This window comes from Barbus barbus, assembly GCF_936440315.1.
Source record: "Barbus barbus genome assembly, chromosome: 42".
In the NCBI taxonomy this organism is placed as follows: Eukaryota; Metazoa; Chordata; class Actinopteri; order Cypriniformes; family Cyprinidae; genus Barbus; species Barbus barbus.
The window spans coordinates 20,710,970-20,735,434 of NC_136720.1; the positions used below are offsets into that span (position 1 = coordinate 20,710,970).

Here is a 24,465-nt window from a genome sequence, read left to right on the forward strand (position 1 = left end):
ATTTTCTTGTTAATTGCATATAGATTTTAACTAAATATTATAGTAATTCATATTTTTACTAGCAAAAATCATAAATCTAACAGTAAAATGACATAATATGATCCTAAACTATTTATAATGTTTTACAGTATATGGTAAGATAAGATTTTTACTGTACAAACCTATTAATAATATTTTAATATTTTAAAATAAATATGAATAAGTAAAACACAATTTTACAATGGTTTACACTAATTATATATTTTTCTTTTCTTTTTTTCTTTTTTAATACACTAGAGTACAGAGCAGCACATACACTGAAAACATTTTTTGGTGTAGAAACAATGTTCACTCAGAAATAATAAAATTCACAATTAATTACAAAGAAACAGTAATTAACACTTTACATTAAACATGAAATTTTGTAAAATGAAAAATTGTAAAACAAACTCCAATAATATTTTAGTTTTATTTACTATTTGAAAAATGTATATTTTTTTATTTTCAAAAATTGTGTTCACAAGCAGTTTAAATTAAATCTGAAATCCAGTGAAAAAATCTGAAATTAACTGGAATTGATAGGACTTTGAAATATGGACATTACATACCAGAATGAAGACACGAGTGGAAAAATACAAATTTAAAAAAATTAATGATTAATGATTACAGATCAAAAGCAAAGTCATTTCTGTGGCCGAGTGAGTTATGAAACATTACGAAGACAAACTTTTTTTTTTTTTTTAATCCAGAATAAAATGCACCAATGAATAGTTCACAATAATATCAGAAACATGTATTAGAAAAGTAAATTGAGTCAAATTTGATTTCATGGGTCTATAAGTTTTTGGTCCTCTCTGCATTGAGGTCAGCAGGAAAGAATAACCTCTGGACCTTCTTTGGAATGCCTGAGTATGTTACTATGGAAACACATAAGAGCACTCACATTTAATTTCCAATGTAAAACATGAATGTCTAGAGCTTAGCTGCGCAGATCCGCTCCATCACAAAGCCAACATTGATTGATTTCATCTGGTTTAATTTCAACCCTCTCTATGTCTTTATTGCACGTTTCCACCCATCTCCACCTTTCAGTGATTGATCGCATACCCCGTCTGTTCTTTGTCACCAGACCAACCATCTTGTTCCAGAAAGCAGGGAAAGAAGGTGTAGCTGTAATAGTTTGTTTTCATCTCATGTTCAAAAACTTTCTCACCTTGAGAAATCAGGCTCAGCACTGTCAGAACGTTTTGCACGTAAAGGAAGCCAACAGCTCTGAAATGTCACAGCACAAGCAGTTGGTGGTCTAGTCTGGCACTACACACACACACACACACGTCTTTTTATCGACTTCAAATGTATTTCTACTGAGCTAATGATATTTTCTATTCCTTAAAGACATATTCTGGCTTCAGAACAAGTTAAGCTCAATAAATAGCATTTGTGGCACAAATGCTTCACATTTTGAATACCAAAAATTTATTTCCACTTGCCCCTCCTTTTCTTTAAAAAAGTCAGGAGCCGTAGCTCTGGTCAAACGCTTCAGGAGGATGCACAGACAGGGAAAGCGAGCCGGCGCGCTCGTGAAGCTTCGTCAGCGTGGATTTCAAATGCCATTGCCTAGCATCCATCTGGCGAATCTCCACTCTCTACCCAACAAAACGGCCGAACTCCTTCTGCTCTCCCGGACAAACAAGGATTTTTCTAACTCTGCTGCTCTGTGTTTCACGGAAACCTGGCTGAATGGCGACATACCGGACAGCGCGATTCATCTGCCTAATTACCAGCTGATCAGAGCAGATCACGACGCGGAATCAACGGGGAAATTGCGCGGTGGCGGGATGTGCTTTTACATCATTGAGAGGTGGTGTACAGATGTAACTGTGTTAAAGAAGATGTGCTGTTCAAATCTAGAAACACTCTTCATTAACTGCAAGCCTTTCTATTCGCCGCGGGAGTTCTGCTCGTTCATTCTCGTGAGTGTCTACATTCTACCGCAAGCGCACGTGAGCTCAGCTTTACAGAAACTCGCTGATATGATCACAGAGAGTGAGCAACAACAAATCTCTCCCGCGAACTGCCAAAATACAGACAGCACATCACATGTCCCACCAGAGAGAGTAATATATTGGATCACTGTTACACAACAATAAATGACGCATATCACTCGGTTCCACAAGCAGCTTTAGGACTCTCTGATCACTGTTTGAATCATCTTATTCCGTCCTACAGGCAGAAACTTAAATCTCCAAAACCTGTATTAAGATCTGTTAAAAGATGGACTAATGAAACAGAGCGGGATTTACAAGCCTGTTTCTCTCTCACTGATTGGACTGTTTTTGAAAATGCTGCCACCGATCTGGACGAGCTCACAGGGACTGTAACATCATATATCAGTTTCTGTGAGGATATGTGCATTCCTACCAGGACTCATCTAACTTGCAACAACGACAAACCATGGTTCACTGCAAAACTCAGACAGCTCCGTCAGGCCAAAGAAGATGCTTACAGAAAGGGGGATGAAGTCTTGTATAAACAGGCCAAATACACACTGGAAAAGGAGATCAGAGTGGCAAAGAGGAATTATTTGACAAGCTAAGGAACAAATTCTCTTCCAGTGATCCTGCTTCAGTGTGGAAAGGTATGAAAGACATCACCAGTTACAAGTCACCATCCCCCAGCGCTCTGGAGAATCAACAACTGGCAGACAATTTGAATGTTTTTTACTGTAGGTTTGAAAAAATAACCCACACCAGCCTTGAACACCTCTCCACACAACCATTAACACCTCCAACAATCCCCCTCTCCCCCACATCTACAGTGTGATGACGTGTGCCAGATCTTCAGAAAGAACAAAAGAAGGAAAGCACCAGGCCCAGACGGTGTGTCACCAGCCTGCCTATAAACCTGTGCTGATCAGCTGGCCCCCATCTTCACACAGTTCTTCAACAGATCACTGGAGCTGTCGGAAGTCCCCTCATGCTTCAAACGCTCCACCATCATCCCCGTCCCAAAGAAAGCCCAAATTACTGGATTTAATGACTACAGACCTGTGGCTCTAACATCTGTGGCCATGAAATCATTTGAAAGACTGGTTTTGGCTTATCTGAAGGACATGACTGGACCCTTACTGGACCCCCTGCAGTTTGCCTACAGAGCAAACAGGTCTGTGGATGCTGTCAATATGGGACTGCACTTCATCCTGCAGCATCTGGACAGACCAGGGATGTATGTGAGGATCCTGTTTGTGGACTTCAGCTCCGCTTTTCACACCATCATCACGGACACCCTTCAGAATAAACTAACTCAGCTCTCCGTCCTAACTAACTCAACCTCTGTCCGTCAGTGGATCAACAGCTTCCTGACAGACAGACAGCAGTTAGTAAAGCTTGGTAAATCCACATCCAGCACCTGCACCATCAGCACTGGAGCTCCTCAGGGCTGTGTTCTCTCCCCACTGCTCTTCTCCCTCTACACCAACGACTGCACATCTAAAGACCCCTTTGTCAAGCTCCTGAAGTTTGCAGTCGACACCACACTGATCGGCCTCATCCAGGACTGTGACGAGTCTGTATGGTGCAGTCTTAACAACCTGGAGCTTAACACGCTCAAAACTGTGGAGATGATCGTGGACTTCAGGAGAAACCCCCCTGCATTCCCCCCACTGTGACTACAGTGGAGTCATTCAGACTCCTGGACACCACCATCTCTCAGGACCTGAAGTGGGACAATCACATTGACTCTATTGTCAAAAAGGCCCAGCAGAGGTTGTACTTCCTTCGCCAGCTGAGGAAGTTCAACCTGCCACAGGAGCTGCTGAAACAATTCTACTCTGCCATCATTGAATCCATCCTCTACACTTCAATAACTGTCTGGTTCAGCTCAGCTATCAAATCTGATCTCAGAAGACTACGGAGGGTAGTCCGGACTGCTGAGCGAATCATTGGTACAACCCTCCTCACTCTCCAAGAACTGTACTTATCCAGAGTGAGCAAAAGGGCTGGCAAAATCACTCTGGACCCCTCACATCCAGCACACTCCCTCTTTGAACTGTTACCGTCTGGTCGACGCTACAGAGCTCTGAGAACCAGAACAACCAGACACAGGAACAGTTTCTTTCCTCAGGAAATCAATCTCATGAACACTTGACAATAAAACGCGGAACACACAACTCTATTATTTATTCACCACACTTGCTTACTTTTTTTATTTATCAAATTTTTTTTTTCATTTCAAATTTGCACATATCAGAGCTGTACACACATAATTGTCTATATTATATATTGTGTTTTTGCTGTTTTGTACATTGCCTATTTGTATATTTGTATATTATTCTTTATTATCTGTGTCCTGTCCTGTTGCTGTCTCTCTGTTGCACTGTGGAGCTTCTGTCACTAAAACAAATTCCTCGTATGTGTAAAAATACTTGGGCAATAAAGCTCATTCTGATTCTGATTCTGATTCAATAAAACGTCAATAAAAAGTCAAAATACTTGTTTTAATAGTATAGACACGCTATAAACGACATGCAAAATGTGAAAAAAAATCCCTTTTTGTAAAATGATATCCAGTTTTACACTTTCTTTGCTATGACAGCAGAACAACATAAACCCTTAAGTGACTGCAAAAATTATTATTTATTTTTTTTGCGCTACAAATGTTGTCGATTAAGATGAACTTTTACTGAACCTGGAATATTATGATGTAAACAATATGTGTGTTAACATGGTTTTAGTGTAAACAATCATGTACTAACATTTCTGTGTAAATTTATATGTAGTTTACCGTTCAAATAATGCATAAGCGCTTTTATAAAATTATATGATGATGAACTTGGATTGAACCCGGAATATAATATGCACGTTAACATGATATTAATGTGAAACTTGTAAACTTATGTACAGTTTAACAACTGCATTGCCATGTCATTGTAACATCTAAACCCTAAAACCACAAAATGATTATAAAAATTATGATTTAAACAGGTTTACAGCTCAAAAATGATTTTAATGTGAACCACATCACTTACTAACCTTTTTTGTAAATTTATATACAGTTTTAAAACTTAATTGCCTTGACATACAAACGCCATAAATCCTAAAACCACAAAATGATGTAAGAATTATGATTTAAACAGGTTTACAGCTAAAAAATACACACGTTTGAGCAGGAGAATTCATTGAAGTGCTTTTATAAAATGATAAGCTTCACTTTTCCGCCTTTTAAGGCCTCCAGAGTCCAGAAATTGTTCCCATTCACTTCTATTGTAAGTGCATCACTTTAACCTTGAGGTTTTATGCTACAAATGTTGATTGGGATGAACTTTTACTTTTTTGGAAACTTGTATCCAGTTTTACAACTTCATTGGCATTACAACGGAACACTATAAACTGTAAAACGACTGTAAAAAACGAGGTTTGCAGTTTAAAAATACACGTCTTAAAATAATAATTCATTGTAAAGTGCTTTTTATTTAAAGTGCTTAAAATTTTAAGCTTCACATTTCTGCCAAGACCTCAAAAAAATTGGCCTCATTCACTACCATTGTAAATGAATCTCTGCAACCTTGGTTTTTTATGCTACAAATGTTGTGAATTGAGATTAACTTGTATTGAACCCGGAAAATTCCTTTAACTCCCATTAGATGTTATTTAATATGTTTAATAACCCGTTTTACTCTTTGTAACCATTGGCTGCTCTTCTCATGTAGTTAATTTCAGGTTTTATTATCCTTGTAGGAACATTTGGTCTCCACAATGTAGACAAAACCTGACACACACACACACACACACACACCTGTTCTGATGTTAATTCAAGTTTTTAAACTGAACTCAATCCCTGGTGGATTCTAAGCGAGTCTGAATACATGTACAGTATATTTAGACTATGTTTCCATATGCAGCAGCACATGTAAAGTTCCGTTAATTTTTTCCACAAATCTGAGGCTTTCTTTTTGACCACTCGTGCAGGATTTGCCATACTATATGCATGAAGGCAACAGAGTCCCATTGAGTTTTTTTGGAGACACTTTTACGGGGTACATTTAGAAAGGCTGTTGCTTATCTTGTGAATTTCAATACCCTCGGCTCACACGGTTGCATGTAAGTTCAAGTAGCTTTACTGTGAAAGCAGCCACATTCATGCAGACTATAGAAACAGAAGATTCAGGTTACTGCAGGCACTCAGATAAAGCTGAAGTGTGCACTTAATAGACTAGAAATACTTATACAGTGTGATATTGTAATGTTCAACAAGCATCATACTGTTTATATATACAGCGTGCAGTAAAACGCAGCACAGCTTTTATTATTCCACCAGAAACTGTGACAGGTACTAAAACTATTACGAGACTATTATAGTAGATTATTCTCTCTCTCTCTCTGTCTCACTCTTATTATTTTACAGGCTGTTCACCCTCAGCAAAGCTCTTTAGTTATATTGTAATGTGCCTCTGTTTGGCTTTTACTGAGCCTGCTGGGTAATGAAACTTTCGCTCATCCGCCGAATGCTTCTGCTCTCTTTCTGTGTGAATGGGCAGGATGGTCCAAGAATCATCAGCTCGGTAAATATTGCCGTCTTGGCCCTAATGAGGACACCCCGAGAGATGTGCAGCTTGGCTTTAAGTCTAGCGGTGTGTGGAAATTCAGCAAATAAGCATTATTATAAAAATCACGAGTAGATAAACTATTTCATCAGCTTTATTTGGCTTGTTAGGGACTTTAGCAATGCGATGCGTTGTGGGAAAACCGACACATACGCTCTGAAATAACCTCACAAGTAACTGATTTTGAACGCTCTATATAGAAACAAACACCCCCTTAAGGGAAGCACACAGGAAACTCTTGATATTAACCTAATACGCATAAGCATAAAAACAGCACATACTTTATTATAATACAGTAAAATTCTAATTGACATTGCTCTCAAATTGCCATCTCGTTGCAATGCATATATGCCTTATCTTGTACATTTAGTTTATGCCAAAATGCATGAGTTGCAATGATGTCAAGCTTCTTTTGTCTTAGAAGACAGCGTGATTATGATGATAAAATACTCTAGTAAACAAAAAGACAGAATTTAATCTTCATTATATGATATTGACAGGTATTTCTCTTGACTCGTCCACCACCTTGAGTTCTTTAATTGTCAATCGAGTCAATCGCATTCTGGGATTGCTTTAGCAATTTTTTGACTTTTACTTGTATTATTTATTTATTTCCATCGCAATGCATTCTGGGAAATTGCTTTATCGTATACTTTTTAAAAAAAAATGCTTTGTGAGATCATCAAGGATATTGTACCTTAAAATGCAGCATTATTATTGTGATGCAATACCTTAATAAAAAAAAGTAGACAGAATTGAATTCGATTTTTGCCACTTTTAGTGAATTTTCTCGTCACAATGCATTTTGAAAACTTACTCAGTTTTTGTTTTTTTTTAGCTGTGAGATATCTGTGAGATATCAGTGAGCATCAGTGTTGTTATTGTTAGCAAAAACTAAAACTATTATACTGTAATTTTTGTTAACTGAAATAAAATAAAGTTCAAAGATGTAAAAAAGTTTAGGGTGCAGTACCAAAATGACTAAAAAAACTAAAAAACTAAAAAAACTTAAACGTGACTTAAACGTGAAATTCTGAAGTCAGGCAAGGCAAGGCAAGTTTATTTATACAGCACATTTCATACACAGTGGTAATTCAAAGTACTTTACATAAAAGAAAGTGAAATGGTCATTAAAAATAATAATCACAGCAATAAAAACAAGGAATTAAAAATAATAAAAACAAGGAATTTTAAAATGATATAGAAATTGATTTAAAATTCATTTAAAACAGTTAAGAGAAAATGATTATACATATAATACAGTGCAGTCAGTTCGGACATAGCACAGTGCTCATTCAACAAATGCACAGCTAAACAGAAGTAGAACCATTTAAATACTACTTTCTTCAAACAATCTTTATTTACAAGTATGAAAAATCTTTTTTTTACAGTGCAGGAAGCAGCATAATTGTGACCCTGGACCACAAAACCAGTCTTAAGTCGCTGGGGTATATTTGTAGCAATAGCCGAAAATACATTGAATGGGTCAAAATGATAAATTTTTCTTTTAAGCCAAAAATCATTAGGACATTAAGTAAAGATCATGTTCCATGAAGATATTTTGTTCATTTCCTACTGTAAATATATCAAAACTTAATTTCTGATATGTGACAACTTTAAAGGAAATTTGATCAAAATGTAGTTTTTTTTTGCACCCTCAGATTCCAGATTTTCAATAGTTGCATCTCGGGTAAATATTGTCTGATCCTAATAAACCATACATCAATGGAAAGCTTATTTATTCAGCTTTCATATGATATATAAATCTCAATTTTGAAAAAAATTTACCCTTATGACTGGTTTTGTGGTCCAGGGTCACACTTATGCTTTTTAAAACCTAAAAGGTAGACAGCACAGTACGTTTTGCAAAATGAAAATCCTGTCATCATTTACTCACCCTCCAATTGTTTCTAACCGGTACGAGTTTCTTTCTTCTGCTGAACACAAAAGAAGATTTTTTTGAAGAATGTTGGCAACCAAACAGTTGCCGGTAGCCATTGACTCCCTTTTTTTTTTTTTCATACTATGGAAGTCTAAGGCTACCGACAAGAAACTCATAGTTTGGAACAACTTGAGAGTGAGTAAATGATAGAATTTTCATTTCTGGGAGAACTATCCCTTTAATATTAAACCTGAGTAATCGTATCATGTTACAGAAATGACTTATCCAGATATCAAAGGGATTGCTGACGAATCAGTTTGAGAGGGAAAGAGGGATCATGGGAATGAATGAGTGAGTCTATAGAGGTTGGCTGACAGCTGTCATACTTCACTGTAGCGCTCTTCTGCCCTTCATCACTGGAACACGGCTGCTTGATTTCATCACTGTGTGTGTGTGTGTGTGTGTGTGTGTGAGAGTGATGGGTAACATCTGAGGGCCGCACACACCCCAACCATCACAAACAATTACGAGAACACGAGAAGATGCAAGATCAGACAAGCACGGAGACGTGCCTAACCAAAGAGCATCTGACTCAGTTTCACTGGGCTTTAAAAATCCTCACTGCTTTCTCTTACTGTCAGAGTCATTTGCAGCGTTCAATATTCAGATGTTTACGGACATGTGGCTTTGCTCTGGGACTAAATGCTGTACAGGAATTCAGGGAGCCCAAGCACAGAGCAGAGACTTATGGCTTTAGTTTCAGGTTCACTGAAGTACACAATAAATTAACTCACTGTGCTATTTTTGTATACTCAGATGAAAACCATTGAGTTAAAAGCATGTATATGAACTGAAAACATCAGTTTTGTGATCAGTGATTTTCACATGATGGTTTTTAAAAAAATTAAATATGTTGTTTTAAAATTTAAAGTTTTCGTTTTATATATTCTTTAAATGTTCCATTAGCTTCTTAAAGGGGTCGTATGATGCGATTTCAAGTTTTCCTTTCTCTTTGGAGGGTTAAAAGCTGATTGTGCATAGATAAGATCCCTGAAGTTGCAAAGACTAGTCTCAAAGTCTCAAAACCAAAGAGATATTCCCCTTTAATTACTTTAATCAGCAAACCATTAAAATAAAAGTGAGTTTGTAAAACGAATACCATTTGTGTGTGTATTTGAGAGAGTCTTTGATAATCTGGTGAAAGTTCAGGCAGTCTTTCATTACGCTTAAACTCTTCAGAGGAGAGCTATAATCAAAGCATCAGATGTCTCGTATTTCCTTCAGCACGCAGCAGCACAGCTCTGACATTAGTTTGTGAACTCACTGAACTAAACTCCTCTATGCCACTTGTCTCTGTAGCTCAGTGTAAGATGCTTTTCAGGTGCGAGAGGTGGAAAATCACTGGCTTGACATTGACTTCTCAGGATCTCTCACTCTCTCCCTTTTTTTCCTTGGTACTCCCACCCTCCCTCGCTTCTCCTTGTCCTCTGTATGAGTCTCTTTCGCTGGCTCAGTGGGAAATGCGTGGTTTTATTTGTTTTCATAAGGCAGGTTTTTCTGGTGAGGTGGGTAAAAGAGGGTGTGTGTCCAAATCTACAGTTAATAACTAATCAAACGTAGCAAAGTTTCTCAAATTTAATTCATAATACAAATACATAAGTCTAATTTAATTTAGTAAGTCATTTCATTTGGATATTTAATTCTAATTAACTGGTTTGGGGGAAAAACATTTCAATCATAACTTATCTCTGTACTCCCCTGCGAATTTAGTAGCAAAATAAAATATTAGTTTAATTTTTCGATTCAGGTAAATAATGAAATATAATTAATGACTTTTAAAAATAATAATATATAAAAAAATACAAAACAATAAAAAAGTCTGGAAATTATTTACAAGAAATAGTATCTTATAGTATCTATATACTATATAGTATTTGCTTATAGTATCAAAGTATATTAGCCTATCGAATATACATAAATGTACAATAATACTAAAATTTTAATGAAAAATAAGATTAATAAGAAGATTGTATGTGGAGTTCCAGTGGATTTAGACAAAGATGGATATAACTTTTACATTTTAAAAAGTCTAAATAAGTACTTTAACACTAGATAGATAGATAGATAGATAGATAGATAGATAGATAGATAGATAGATAGATAGATAGATAGATAGATAGATAGATAGATAGATAGATAGATAGATAGATAGATAGATAGATAGATAGATAGATAGATAGATCTTAGCCCTCACAGGAAACGTTCTGCATTTTTAGATTTTCAAAAAACAACATTTTGTGTGATTTATTAGCTTGTTTACCCATGGGGACCTCAGATTAGGTCCCCACCATGGCACGAGTTCCCATGAGTCTGTGTGTATTCAGGTTTAAGTCCCCGCCTGAATAGAAAAACAGGTACACACACACACACACACACACACACACACACACATATATATAACATTTTAAAATAGCTTGGCAAGCTCCAGTTTCAAAGTAACTTCTTCAATACTATAGTCTAACAGTCTTACATCACTCTAGAGGTATCCCACAATCCTCTACCACACACTGCCAGAGCACATGGTAGCATTCCCCTCGAACTTTTTCGCAACCTCTCAATGCAGCAACCTGTGAGTTGATGTGTGCGTGTTTGCGCATGTACCTGGCTAGTAGAAAGGGCACATTGGCTGCGCCGGGCAGAGGCAGTGGAAACTTCCTGTTTGAGCACTGAGGGCATTCGACACTAAACCCATTCACCCCCTCTCTATCTCTCCAGCCGCTTCGTTCACCCTCTCTCGCGCCGGTGCCGTTCATATACACCTCAATTGGATACTCACTCGAGTTCAAAGGAAGTCACATGATTAATTACACCAGACAATGACATTATAAAATTTCAATGTTTTTTTCCTTTGTTAAAGGGACGGACTGCCTACTGTTCTCTGATTTTTACATCAAAAAACATCATAAGTTAGAAGTAATAAGCTATTTTCTGTCCTGTTTTTAACCCCCCTCATCAGAATGCTCTATTTGAATAGGTGTGGCGGATTGTAGACTTGGAAGTAAACACCCACTGCTATGATTGGCTAACAGATGTGTGTTTGACAGCTTACAATCTTCACAGATGGACACTGCTGTGAAAACGCATAAATAGTACATATCAAACAATCTGTAATGACAGACAAAGCAATAGTGATCACGTAATAAAAACAGTTACTTACACTTGTGTTGCGACATTATTGTCAGATCACAGCACAGCATCGTCTTTTAGGTTCAATATTTCTGAAAATTATGCGTCGAATTGTGCTTTGTTTGTAAACGAATGCACGGTTAAATGAAGGGAACAAAGGACCAAGTTCTTACTGACGCGGTCTGGATCTTCATTAAAAATAAAGTTAATCCATTCTTTCCTAATGTTGGGATCAGATGGAAGGCAATGCAAAGACTGTTTTTCCCCAGCTTGGCACTGGAGTCTTGTTGTCTTCGGAGCATCTTTATTGTTTGGTTTCTGCGTAGAACATAGACCTGCGTTTGCCGTTCTCCTTATTTATACTACATGCACGAATCGGTGGGCGGGCCTAAACAGGCAGCGATGTAGAAGCAGGTGTTGATGTTCTTCTGCGGAGGCGGTGCTTATCCACACTATCACATCATTGAAGCAGACAATACAATATAAGCTGTTTTTAGACTAATGAGAACGTTTTAAGGTCTGAAACTTACAGGATGTTTTTATAGTACAGTACAATGACCTCTTGTCAAAAGATCAAGGGAATTTTGGTTTCTCAGTTTCTCAAAATCCCTTATTTTATGTATGAGCATAAACAAAATATAAAAATAACTAAAAAATATCCATAGTAAAGGCACTGATTGTATTGTGGGATGATGCAATAATAGAGTCATGCTATGATGTAGCACTGGAAGGACATCATCACTCAGTGGCTTGATCTTTTTAGGAGCCGATGTTATTCAAATGAAGTGTAAACTCATGTTTTTATGAGAACGAACAAGCTCATTCCTGCTGTGTGGGGTTCGCGAAATCATGGAAAAGTTTAAGGGGGACTGAGTGTGAGGAGGAGAGATGCACAAAGACACCTTTATCAGCAGCGCGCGTGTGTATGAATATGTGTATGCGATGGCTAAAAAGAGGTATTAACTGTCTGAGAGCTGGCACGCAGTTTGGTGTTTACTGAGCAAACACAGACAGACGCGCGCACACAAACTAGCGCAGCACTCAGCTGGACTCAGCGCTGCAGGCATGAGTCATCTTCATCTTCATCGCCTGACGGGTCCACACTTTAATGGACGAATGATAAGAACGATAAGGATAAACTTCCTGTGTATCAGCACCAATTCTGCTTGAATTTCAGCGTGATGTGATTAAGATCAGATTCTGTTACACCTTTGAAAAACAAACGAATGTATTTCTTAGTTTCGAACGCCATACTAGCATGGAATAGCATGTTTATATATAATATTAATATATTTATTTATTAAACTTGCTTTAAATAGATTGCATAATGTAATTTACATAATATAAACATAAATTGCAATATAGTAATTGGTTTCTATTTTAATATATTTTACATGATTCCTTTACTTCAGTTTTCAGTGTCACATATCCGTCAGAAATCATTCTAATATACTGATTAGGTTGTCAAGAAATATTTCTGATTATTATAAATGTATTATAAATGCGCTTAATATTTTTGTGAAACCATGATACACTACCGTTCAAAAGTTATGTAAGATATAAGAGGAATAAAGATTTTTATTACTTTTTTTTATTTAATTAATACTTGTATTCAGCAAGGACACATTGAATTGGCATTTATATTGTGCAAAAGATTTGTATTTGGGGAAAAAAGTTTATTTATTTTATTTGTTTTTTTTATTCCTATTCAGCCAAAAAATCACGGAAAGATGTATCATGATACCCCCCCCAGAATAAATCTAAATATTTGAGCACCAAATAGCATATGAGTACTGATGCTGAAAATTCAGCTTTGCATCACAGGAATAATTTACATTTACCATTTTGGTAACACTAATTAAAGCCTTTATGTATAATGCATTATAGAGGGTTATTAAAAGGTATAATGCATTACAATTATTGATAATGTGCATTGTAATAAATTATATCTTGTCGTACATAATTATAACTGAATTTAAAATGCAAAGTGTAATGTTATAATGTATTAACCATGGTTACAATTATTCATGAGATTACTGTGCATTATAATGTGCATTACAAAGGCATAATTAATGCATTAAACCTACTTTTATAATGCATACATATAGGCTTTAAATAAAGTGTTACCACAATTTCTTAATATAACATATTACCATATTACATGCGTGTTATAATATAATATAATATAATATAATATAAATGTTCATGCATATCTTATGCAAACAGAAGTGCAGACTTTTAAACTAAAATTTTACTCAGTCTTTTCATTTTATTGTGGAGGTCTCCAGTAAGGAAATCAAATTTATTTTCTGAGTTAAACTTCAGCCCTTTGAGTGTGTTAATCTCCTTCTCTGAGCTCATATAAATGGATGATAAATCTCAGCATGAGGACAGATGGAGGAAAGGATGAGCGAGGCAAGGCTTTGACTTTCTTTAATAATTCATCTCATGCTTATAAGAGCTCGTCTGAGAGCTTCTGAGGTCGTCGCGGTCACAGGGTCAAATCATGTCCTAAAAAGCAGCAGTGAGAACTTTCAGTGAGACATTAGTGGGTGTTTCTTTAACTATATGGGTTCACAGGTTCATTTTTATGCAAACTAACAGACTTGAACTTTCAATAAGACTCTCAGTGTTAAATTTTGAAAATCCGTTATACCATATGTTTAATAATTATAATACAAATTATTACATTATAATAAGAATTGCAACCAACAATTATATGAATAAAATGATAAAAATGCAAACATAAAAAAAAAAAAAAATTATATTTGGTGCACATTTATGATATATAATAATTTATATATAATAAAATGTATAATATATAATAAAATAATTATAATGTATATATATATATATATATATATATATAGTCTTAAAATAAAAGTATTTGTTTATTAAATATTTAATAATATATCAATTGAAATAGCTATCTATTGAAAATACACCCAGCAAAACAAAAATGTTTAAATGTAATTTCCATCAATGTCATTTGTATCATTTGAGATTTTGTGGAAATGACACTTATGATTTTCATAACAATAATTACAGAATTGCAATCCATTTATTTTCAAGGATGAACATTATTAATAGACAAATTAAGTAAATTAGAGGTGTAAAGTATTTTCAATAGTTTACTTCCTAAACTTCCAGAGGGCCAAAAGTGCCAATATATTTAAGAAACATCCCGCCGCTCTCTCTGGTGGGCAAACAGACGCTTTGAATGTGTGATTATTAATGCTTTGCTCCTGGTGCTGTTTATGTTTGCTTCTTACGGTGTTTTGCATTTTCTCTATTTCAGGAAAGGCTGAGCGTGGTGAAAATAAATGTACCGTACACAAACACAAGCGCACCTCAGACACACACACAAATCTGCTCTGTAGCGTATCGACTTGACAAAATGTTACAATTACCGCAGGCTACTGCCAGCTGTGTGTTTTACTGTGTGATTTGAATCTCATTAAAAGTGCGTGCAGTCATTTTTTCCTCATTAACATTTAACACATAAAGATTTTAAGGATACTTTTAGGAGGAAAAAAAGGTTCAAATCATACCAGTAGCCTAATAAAAGCTGCTTAATTTTATATGGAAGGGTCAGCATTTTAAGATCACATGACCAGCCGAATACTCATCTACTAACTTTGACTCGTTATTCGACATATTCGTTTATCAAATAATTCACAATGCTGAATCTTTACTAATGCATTTTGCTACTGAAGGCAAATATATCTGTTTTTCTTTCCCACAAACCTCTGGCGAGTGTCTGTGGGCATCTGTGTGTGTGTGTCGTTCTGGTGTTATTGTAATGTGAATGCATTCCAGCTATCTAATTGCGGTGGAGAGCAGCTATCTGTTTTGGTGTCCTGGGAATAAATTAGCTCAGGGCATCTACAGACTGACAGAGCGCCATGTGAATGTGTGGTTTTGTCTGAGAGAGAGATACTGAGGGAGGGAGAGAGAGAGAAACAAAGAAAGATAGGCCGAGAGAAAGCCCATATATCTTAGCATTGTTGTCTGCTCTGTCATAACAAGGTAAAAGTGCTTGTTGAAGATTGATGCTGGATCTGTGTGAGCGCAGGAGAGAAACAGGCGGGAATAGATAACAAAACCTGTGGACGGTAGCCTCAGTTAGGATACAGTGCTGAGTCTGGTTCTGTTCACATACGGTTCAGTTATTAACAAAGTGACTCACTTAAATATTCTGAATTCAGATATGAATTTTGATGGTACGTTCAGATTTTTTTTTTATTGTGAAGACTAGTGGTCAATCAATGTTTTTGGGGAATGGGGAAGTCGTGGCCTAATGGATAGAGAGATGGACTTGTAATCCAAAGGTTGCGGGTTCGAGTCTCGGGCCAGCAGGGATTGTAGGTGGGGGGAGTGAATGTCCAGCGCTCTCTCCACCCTCAATACCACGACTGAGGTGCCCTTGAGCAAGGCACTGGACCCCCGACTGCTCCCTGGTCGCCGCAGCTTAAAAGGCTGCCCACTGCTCCGGGTGTGTGTTCACTGCTGTGTGTGTGTTCACTGCTGTGTGTGTGCACTTTGGATGGGTTAAATGCAGAGCACGGATTCCGAGTGTCACGTCACTTTTACTTTCACTTTATAGCCATTATTTTAGAGAGGAGAGATGGTGTGTGTGTGTCACATGATTTTTCAGTTGCACAATATTGCCGCAATAAAAAATTATTACAAAATATTTACTTCAAGTATTTTGAAAATGAATCAATATTAATAGATAATGAATAAATCATTATATAAAGTTCAAATAATTTTAGATGTACAACGCTGCTGCTGTTATAAAATATATAACATTTACTTAAATATTAAAAAAATAATTAATTTGAAATTTAATCAATTTGAAAAATAATTGAATAGAAACTTAATAAAATCTGTAAACAATTATTTATACTTTAGATGCACAACGTTGCCGCAATAAAATTTATATTTATTTGACATATTAATGAACACATTTAAAATAATTTATTTGATTAGCTAATCTATATGAAACAAATATTTGAACCCGATTTGATGAATTCAAAGTTAGATGCACAACATTGTTGCACTGCAATACAATTTTCAATATTTAGAAAAATAACTGTAAAAAATAATCAATAAAGTGCATAGCAGCTGAAGTTGCTCTTCAGTGACAACCTTGGTGATATATTTGTTGACAATTATTTTCTAGTCTTATGGAAATACAATCTCTGTTATTTAATTTTGTTACTATCACTATGATCACAGGCATTATTCATAGCTATTGTGAACAGAAAATGAGCTTGACTTCAGTTATTTGTTTATACAGACAGTATTGGAGATGCTTCTGTAAGATGTTGTATGAACAGGGCAATTTGAGAGTCACATCTGTTGGTAAATATGACTTTCAATCCCAAACACAGACTGACTGAATGTAGCTTTGGTCATTGACGTGTAGCTGTTGTTAGCCCACTCAACACACAGCTCACGATCACACACACACACACACACACACACACACACACACACACACACACACACACACACACACACACACACACACTCTGTGCTTTGAACCAGCTCTGTGGATGTACGGTTGTGGAGATGCCATGGTCGATTATATTACAGATCAGAGAGAGAGGAGAAGAGAGAAGAAGGTATGAAAAATAGCAGAAAACAGGTTTGTAGAAAATGGACCCGCAGAGGTTTTTCAGTGAAAGTGAAAAGTGGCTAAACCAGGAGCCATCCAAACTTAATTTGCCACACATTTATCGCTCTTCACCTCCTTTTTTACCTCTTACGACCCCATTTCTCCTATCTCTACCCCTGCATAATGGAGTTCAGGGGAGATAGCAGGAAAATCCGCTCGAGTTTTTATATCAAGGTTTTCTATTACCAAAGTCCTGACGTGTCTGCAGGAACAGGAGTGGACACTATATGATTAGCTATATATGTATAAAGAGACTGCGCTTCCCAGAAAAGCTCTCAGCGTTTTGAACGGATCTGGCAAACAAACACATTTCTGCCATGATGAGGCTGTGTGTAGTTTTAACAATTTTACGGAGCTACCGAATGGAAGAGAGAGTTAATTTACTTATGATTATTCATTGTAATTAATTATTTTGTGCTGCCTGTCTCCTAAACTTTTAACATTTAAAGGAATAGCTCATGCAAAAGTAAAAATTGCCATCATTTACTCACCCTATTGCCATTCCAAACCTGTATGACTTTCTTCCATCTGTGGAACACAAAATTAGATGTTTAGTTGATTGTTAATGCTCTTTTCCGTAAAATAAAAGCAGATAAAGATGTTAACAAGCTTTAAAAATGACAAAAAGCACCATAACAGACAATATCAGGACTTTTGTGATATATTTTACAAAGCTGCAGAAGACTAAAGAAAGACATTTTGCAGAAGAAACAATAGAGCGCTTAAACTGATGAGAGTGGGTGTGTATAAAAGAGAGCGAAATAGGCTGAGACACACACACACACATACAGAGAGAGAGAGAAAGAGACAGAGTATGTGGGTGGCTGTAGGTTTGAATAATGATTTTGGAGAAGTGTACGGTGCTGTTCTCTTTGTAAATGTTAGATTACATCCAGCATGAAGAAACTTGATGAAACCGAGTGAAACCAGAGCTATAGATATTGATTTCAACTACTAAAGATATCTCTAATGGGAATAGTTCACACAAAAAGATAGATAGATAGATAGATAGATAGATAGATAGATAGATAGATAGATAGATAGATAGATAGATAGATAGATAGATAGATAGATAGATAGATAGATAGATAGATAGATAGATAGATAGATAGATAGATAGATAGAATTTCCAGTATTTCTGAATTACTAGAAAATCTCCTGCATATATGCTAAATACTGCATTGTTAGTCATAAATTCACCACTGACCTGTAAGACTGACCTTTAACTTTCGGCCCCTATTGAGAAGATTGAGGGAAGGGTCAACACAGCTCAACAAGATTCCGCTTTCACTGCCTCAGGCCTTCAGAAGTACTTTTCACAAGTCTTGGGTTTGTTTGATGTGGTGAGATGGTGTGTGTTCACTGCTTTTGTTACAGAGTGGAAGAAGTTCAGGATTTTAAGAGAACTCTTTAATAGGATAAACACCACAAAATAGCACTGTCGCTGGAAGACTTACAACTGACTGCAATAGAATTTGACATTTATGTGATGCTAAGCTAATAACAAAAAGCATGCACAAATATTGGGTAAAATAGTCAATTTTAATTCGATTAAACACTTTTGGAAAGTATTTTCACAATATTTGAACCTGATAAACTTGATGAACTTGAAGTTAGATGCTCAACGTTGCTGCAATAAATTTTGTTTCATATAATATTTAGAAATGTAATTTGAAAAAATAATCACCTTTATCTGCTGCCTTGGATGAATTTTTCAAGACAGTCATATTTATAAAAAGTATCTTAACAGTATCTTAACGGCTTCAGTACAGTGACACTAAAGTCAATTATTTATTTAGGATGTTTTAATATTTTTCTCACACGGATCTACCTTCCTGCAAAGTTAAGTTACTCTAATTAAACACTTATTATTTGAAATTATAGGATGTTGCAGTAAACTTAAAGGGTTAAAACTAAAATTGGCAGGAAGGAAGATCTCTGGGAGCAGAATTAAGTGTCCCTGCTGTAGAGGATTTAAGCTAAGATTTTAATAATATTGTCTGGTGCAAAACTTTCCCCTTTATGGCAGCCTGCTGATTTACTGTATGGTCTTTAAAGTGCTTTAAATGGCACACTGGAAATCTTTACATTTATATTCACATTTATGCATTTGGCTGACGCTTTTATCCAAAGCCACTTATATTGCATTGAATATCTACATTTTATCAGTTCATGCATTCCCTGAGAATCAAACCCATGATCTTGACATTGCTCTGGCTATGCCAGGGGTGTCCAAACCTGTTCCTGGAGGGCCACTGTCCTGCAGAGTTTAGCTCCAAACCTAATTAAACACACCTGAACCAAAGCAATCAAGATCTTCAGACTCACTAGAAACTTCCAGCCAAGTGTGTTGGACCTGGTTGGAGTTAAACGCCTCAGGACATTGGCCCTCCAGGAGCAGAACTGGATGTCCCAGAGCTATGCTCTACCATTTGACCTACTTTATCTGTTTTCTCATTAATACCATCACTTTTTCTTCTTCTCTTTCTCAGGCTGAGTTTTCTGCTGCGGCGGTGTTGCATCAGGCCCGGCGGGATCAAGTGGCAGACACATGTCGCGCCTACAGTGCATCTAGCCGCAAGCGCCGTGTCCTGACCCCCAGCGACCTAAAGCACCTGGTGGTGGACGAGGAGCACGAGCTCATCTACTGCTACGTCCCCAAAGTGGCCTGCACCAACTGGAAGCGGGTCATGATGGTGCTGAGTGGCCGGGGCAAGTACAGCGACCCCATGGAGATCCCGTCCAACGAGGCCCACGTACCCTCCAACCTCAAGACCCTCAACCAGTACAGCATTCCCGACATCAACCACCGGCTCAAGAGCTACCTCAAGTTCCTCTTTGTGCGTGAGCCCTTCGAGCGGTTGGTGTCGGCCTACCGTAACAAATTCACGCTCCGGTACAACACCTCATTTCACAAACGGTACGGGACGAAGATCTTGCGGCGGTACCGCAAGAACGCAACAACTGAGGCGCTGCAGAGCGGCGCTGATGTGAAGTTCCAAGAGTTCGCCGAGTACCTGGTGGACCCAGGCACTCAGAGAGAAGCTCCGCTTAATGAACACTGGCAGACGGTTTACTCACTCTGCCATCCCTGCCACATCCACTACGACCTGGTGGGCAAGTATGAGACTCTGGAGGAGGACGCCAACTACGTGCTCAAACTGGCAGGGGTTGGCGACTCCTTGCACTTCCCAACGTACGCAAAATCCACTCGTACCACCGACCAAATGGCAGCCATGTTTTTCAACAACATCAGCTCTCAGCAGCAAGGCCAGCTCTACCAACTCTACAAACTGGACTTTCTAATGTTCAACTACTCTATTCCCAGCTACCTAAAACTGTAGTAGACACACATATGCAACTGCGCACACGTTCCGAGCTTGTTCAACAAGGTTGAGCAATGGGAGAAGGGCCGTCGCTGAAAGACACAGGCGGGGGAATCAACCAAGCACTCAAATGTAAAAATTGTATTTATATCCGCAAGGACGGTTGCTTTATTTCAAGATGAGATTAAAGAGCTATCGTCAACTGCAAATGCGGACCACTTTGAAAGTCTGATGTATTTGCCCATCGAATTGTAAATTTTCAGTGTAAACGCTCTTGTTCCCAAACATCAAAAGCAATATGACAGATTCTGAGCTATACCTGCTCAAACGGTTTATCTACTAATATACTCAGCCAGCTGCCACCGACATTATTGAAGCTTCACAGAAAGGAGCGCCTAGACTAATAATAAGACTCAAGATACAATTAGACTTGTTCTGACTTCAATTCCCCACTTCTAATTTTGTGTTCCCTTTGGAAGTTCCCTCGCTTCTCTCCCATACTCAGACGGCCTTTGTGTGTGTGTATTTATATAGTGCATATTTAAAGGTGCACACTAAAATTAAACAACAAAAAAGAGGCATTGAATGATGCCTCCCGGAGGGGGCGTGTCCATATGTGAGTGACAGGCAGGGGCTCCGCCCATTGGGTCAGTCAGGGAGCATCTGTAGCAGTCAGGAGTTCAGAGGTCACTGCGGGTTGGCCTCAAGCACACTGTTCCCACAACCCCTCCTCCCTCGGTTGGTCTTCTTAAAGTAGGATTTTGTTTTATTTTGTATTTGTTTATAATGGAAAAAGTTGCTGCGAGCAGCACGTTATAATATTATTTGAATTACTGTGTGAAATAGAGATGAGAAAGACTTAATATTTTGTTTCCAGGAAAGGAAATCAGCTTAGAGCTAGAGACCTTCTGAGGTTAAATTGTCATAATTCGTTCATATTTCTTCTTGCCTCATATGCAGAACACTGTTGCTGGGATACCTCGCTGGTTGTTTTTTGACGGGTGTACGGAAACGGGCAGGACTTTGTTTTCTGAGCTGTTCTCATGGGAAAGTTTCATACAGTGGTGCGTGTTTGAGAGAAAGAGAGAGAGAGAAAATGCAGGCAAATCTGTTCCATCCATTAGATGATTTAAATGTCTTTCCCAATTTGACTTCAAAGGAACACCCTTTAATTTAGCAAGCTGTCTTTTATGATCCTAATTTGCTTTGACTGTGCACAAAAATGATGAAAATTGCTTATTTATTTGCGCAATGGCCACAAGTGGGTGCGTCCTTGTGCTTTATCTCAGTGGCTTTGTCTGTAGCAAATGTCTGGCTAAAGGCTTCTGTTAGCTTCCTCCCTCCCACATCTATTTGCTTTTTAGGAAAAGTCCTGGGTTTATTTGGCCTGAATACATGAGTGCTGATTAGCAGGATTTTAAGTCTTGTAGAGCAGGGTCTTTAATGAAGACCACACACACACACACTCACACACACTTGTGGCAGCACCCTAGTGATGCAGAGGGTAAAACGTGGCAAAAAAGCAAAGGAGAAGAAAAAAAATATTTTGAAAACCAAGCCACGTTATCAACCTCTCTATGCAGTACAGCTATTCCTTTCTCACGCTGCTGTTCCTAAATCTTATCCTACCCCAAAAAATGAAAAAAGCTTTAAAAAAAATAAGATTAAAATTCTCATGCAGATTCCTTATAATGGAAAACCAGTAATTACAAAACTATTTCTTTTAACCGAGTTGTCATTTAGTAGCATAATTATGGTAACTGACTGGCTGGTTAGGACAAAAACTCGGATCTACATGCCAGAGATTCCAGTTGATAAATTTAGCATGTGTTATCTTTCACAAAGACACATAAAATCTTTATCTAGTTGTAAAATCTCTCAAGTCTGAACTTCTTTTTTGAATCATCAGCTCAGAAAACAAAGTATGCCTGAATGGTTTCTCGGTTTATAAACTGTTTATTTCATTTGTTCTGTAACAACAAACACGGTACAGCCTCATTAGTGCCCACACGACAGCCACGCTAATACACGCATTAGCGCCCACATTAGCAGGCACAGTGCCTTTCAAACTGTCACTCTATCACATGTGGTACAGCTCACTCACGTTGCATGCAGCATTTTTCATTTTTAGAAATACAAAACACGATTTGCTTTATTTACGATTCACGTTTCCAGCTGAGCACTTCCCCAGATTGAGGTTTTATCACATTTAGCTAACTTAGCTAACGTTAAACACTGTAGTACAGAACAGCTAGGCTCACCATCCACACATGGCTTACCTGTTACTCTATGTGCCTGTTTAATAATCATTTGTTTTCAGTGCGTGTCCGCTCGCTTTCTTGAGCTCACAAATATTCTCAAACTATCCGCAGTTTAATTTATTTATTTATTCCTCCTCTGTATTCAGGATGGACTCTACCGGGTCACTGGGTCGGACCCTCGAACTGTAAATGGGAAAAATACAAACCAAGTGAACTGTCGGATCAATGCGCTCCCTGGAGAACGCGCTCACACACTCTCTCTCTCTCCTCTGTTTTCTCAATAAAGCTGAAACTGAAACCCTTAGCGGCCAATTTGTCACTGTCTGTGTCTCCACATAATCATTAAACTTGAGTGAAAATGTTGTCAGTTGTTAAAGGGATCTTTTTAACACAGCTGTTCCTTCTCATTTGGCATGGTTTCCAGCACTTTATGCTAAGATGATCTATAGGAAAACATTAAATCTTTTTCAGATCCTGCACCCCACGGCCCTGCTCACAGCTTCTTATAGAGGATTTGTTCAATTACAATCTTCCTTAAATCCTGAGGGGGTTTAATGGGCCTTATTCAAAATAAGTAGAGGCTGAATGTGATCCCTCACCTTTGGATAAACAACTTCTAAGTTTGTCTGTTAGGTTACTGTGTTTGAAACCATTTATGGCTACAGTAGCTCAGTTGGTAGAGCTTGAGGCCAGTAGGGACGGCTTTATAGTATACCTGAAAAAGAAAACATAAAAACAAGTCATGCTCATGCTTATCAATGGGAATCATAAAGAACTGAATAAATTTGCTTCTTGAACAGACCTATTAATGATTTTTTTTACTACTTTGAGGTAATAAAATGCAATTCTATTGCCAAGAGTTATATGAAAAAACATTTCAAAGTTGGTATAAATGCAATTAAATAACTGCCATTAACTATATATAATGAATACTAAGCAACAACGAACAACTTTTCATGAAATGCTACTGACAAAACTCATAAGGTGTTGTTATGTGAATCAGTCAGTAACTACACTCATTCTTCTCATTCTTACTGTACAACTTTTAAATTTTTTTTTTTTTTTATTAAAATAGGGTGACAAAAAAGAGGACAGTGGGGGGCGTGGTTTGTAGGCAGATGCAGGGGCATCAAACAAGTAGATAGAATAGAAAAATAATAGGGAATGCTAGTGTTAGAAGATAATTTTTAAAAATAAAAAAAGTAAATAGAACAGAAAAAGAAGAGACAAGGTCATTATTTATAATAAATAAAAAGAAAATAAGTAGAAAGAATAGAGACAGAATAGAGAATTAGAGTGAGAATAGAGAACAGAGTGTTAAAGGCTCTTTTTTCTTGTTAAATAGAACAAGTAGAATATAAATAAAATAGATAGTTCAAATATTAGAGGGTCAATATATATATATATATATATGTATATATATATAAAAGCTGATAAAATTGTAAAATTTTGAAAGTTTTATCATAGGTAGAATACTAAATGTTTCAATACAAGCATTTCAGTCAAATGTAATTTATGCAATATTTCAAACCTTTAACCCACTAGGA

The 24,465-nt window shown here is 37.1% G+C and overlaps 1 protein-coding gene across 5 annotated transcripts in view; it reads left to right on the forward strand.

Annotated features, from left to right (window-relative positions):
• LOC306861473 (carbohydrate sulfotransferase 11) overlaps positions 1-23,221 on the forward strand; it is a 49,193-nt gene extending 25,972 nt beyond the window's left edge. For 2 of the 5 annotated variants that reach the window (XM_079403730.1, XM_079403731.1), the window contains exon 3: positions 19,824-23,221. In XM_079403730.1, coding sequence (XP_079259856.1) covers positions 19,824-20,675 — 852 coding nt within the window. In that variant the 3' untranslated portion in view covers positions 20,676-23,221. The remainder of the gene's footprint in view (positions 1-19,823) is intronic. The other 3 variants (XR_013783473.1, XR_013783474.1, XM_079403729.1) reach the window with 3 other exon arrangements.
• The last annotated feature ends 1,244 nt before the right edge of the window (positions 23,222-24,465 follow it).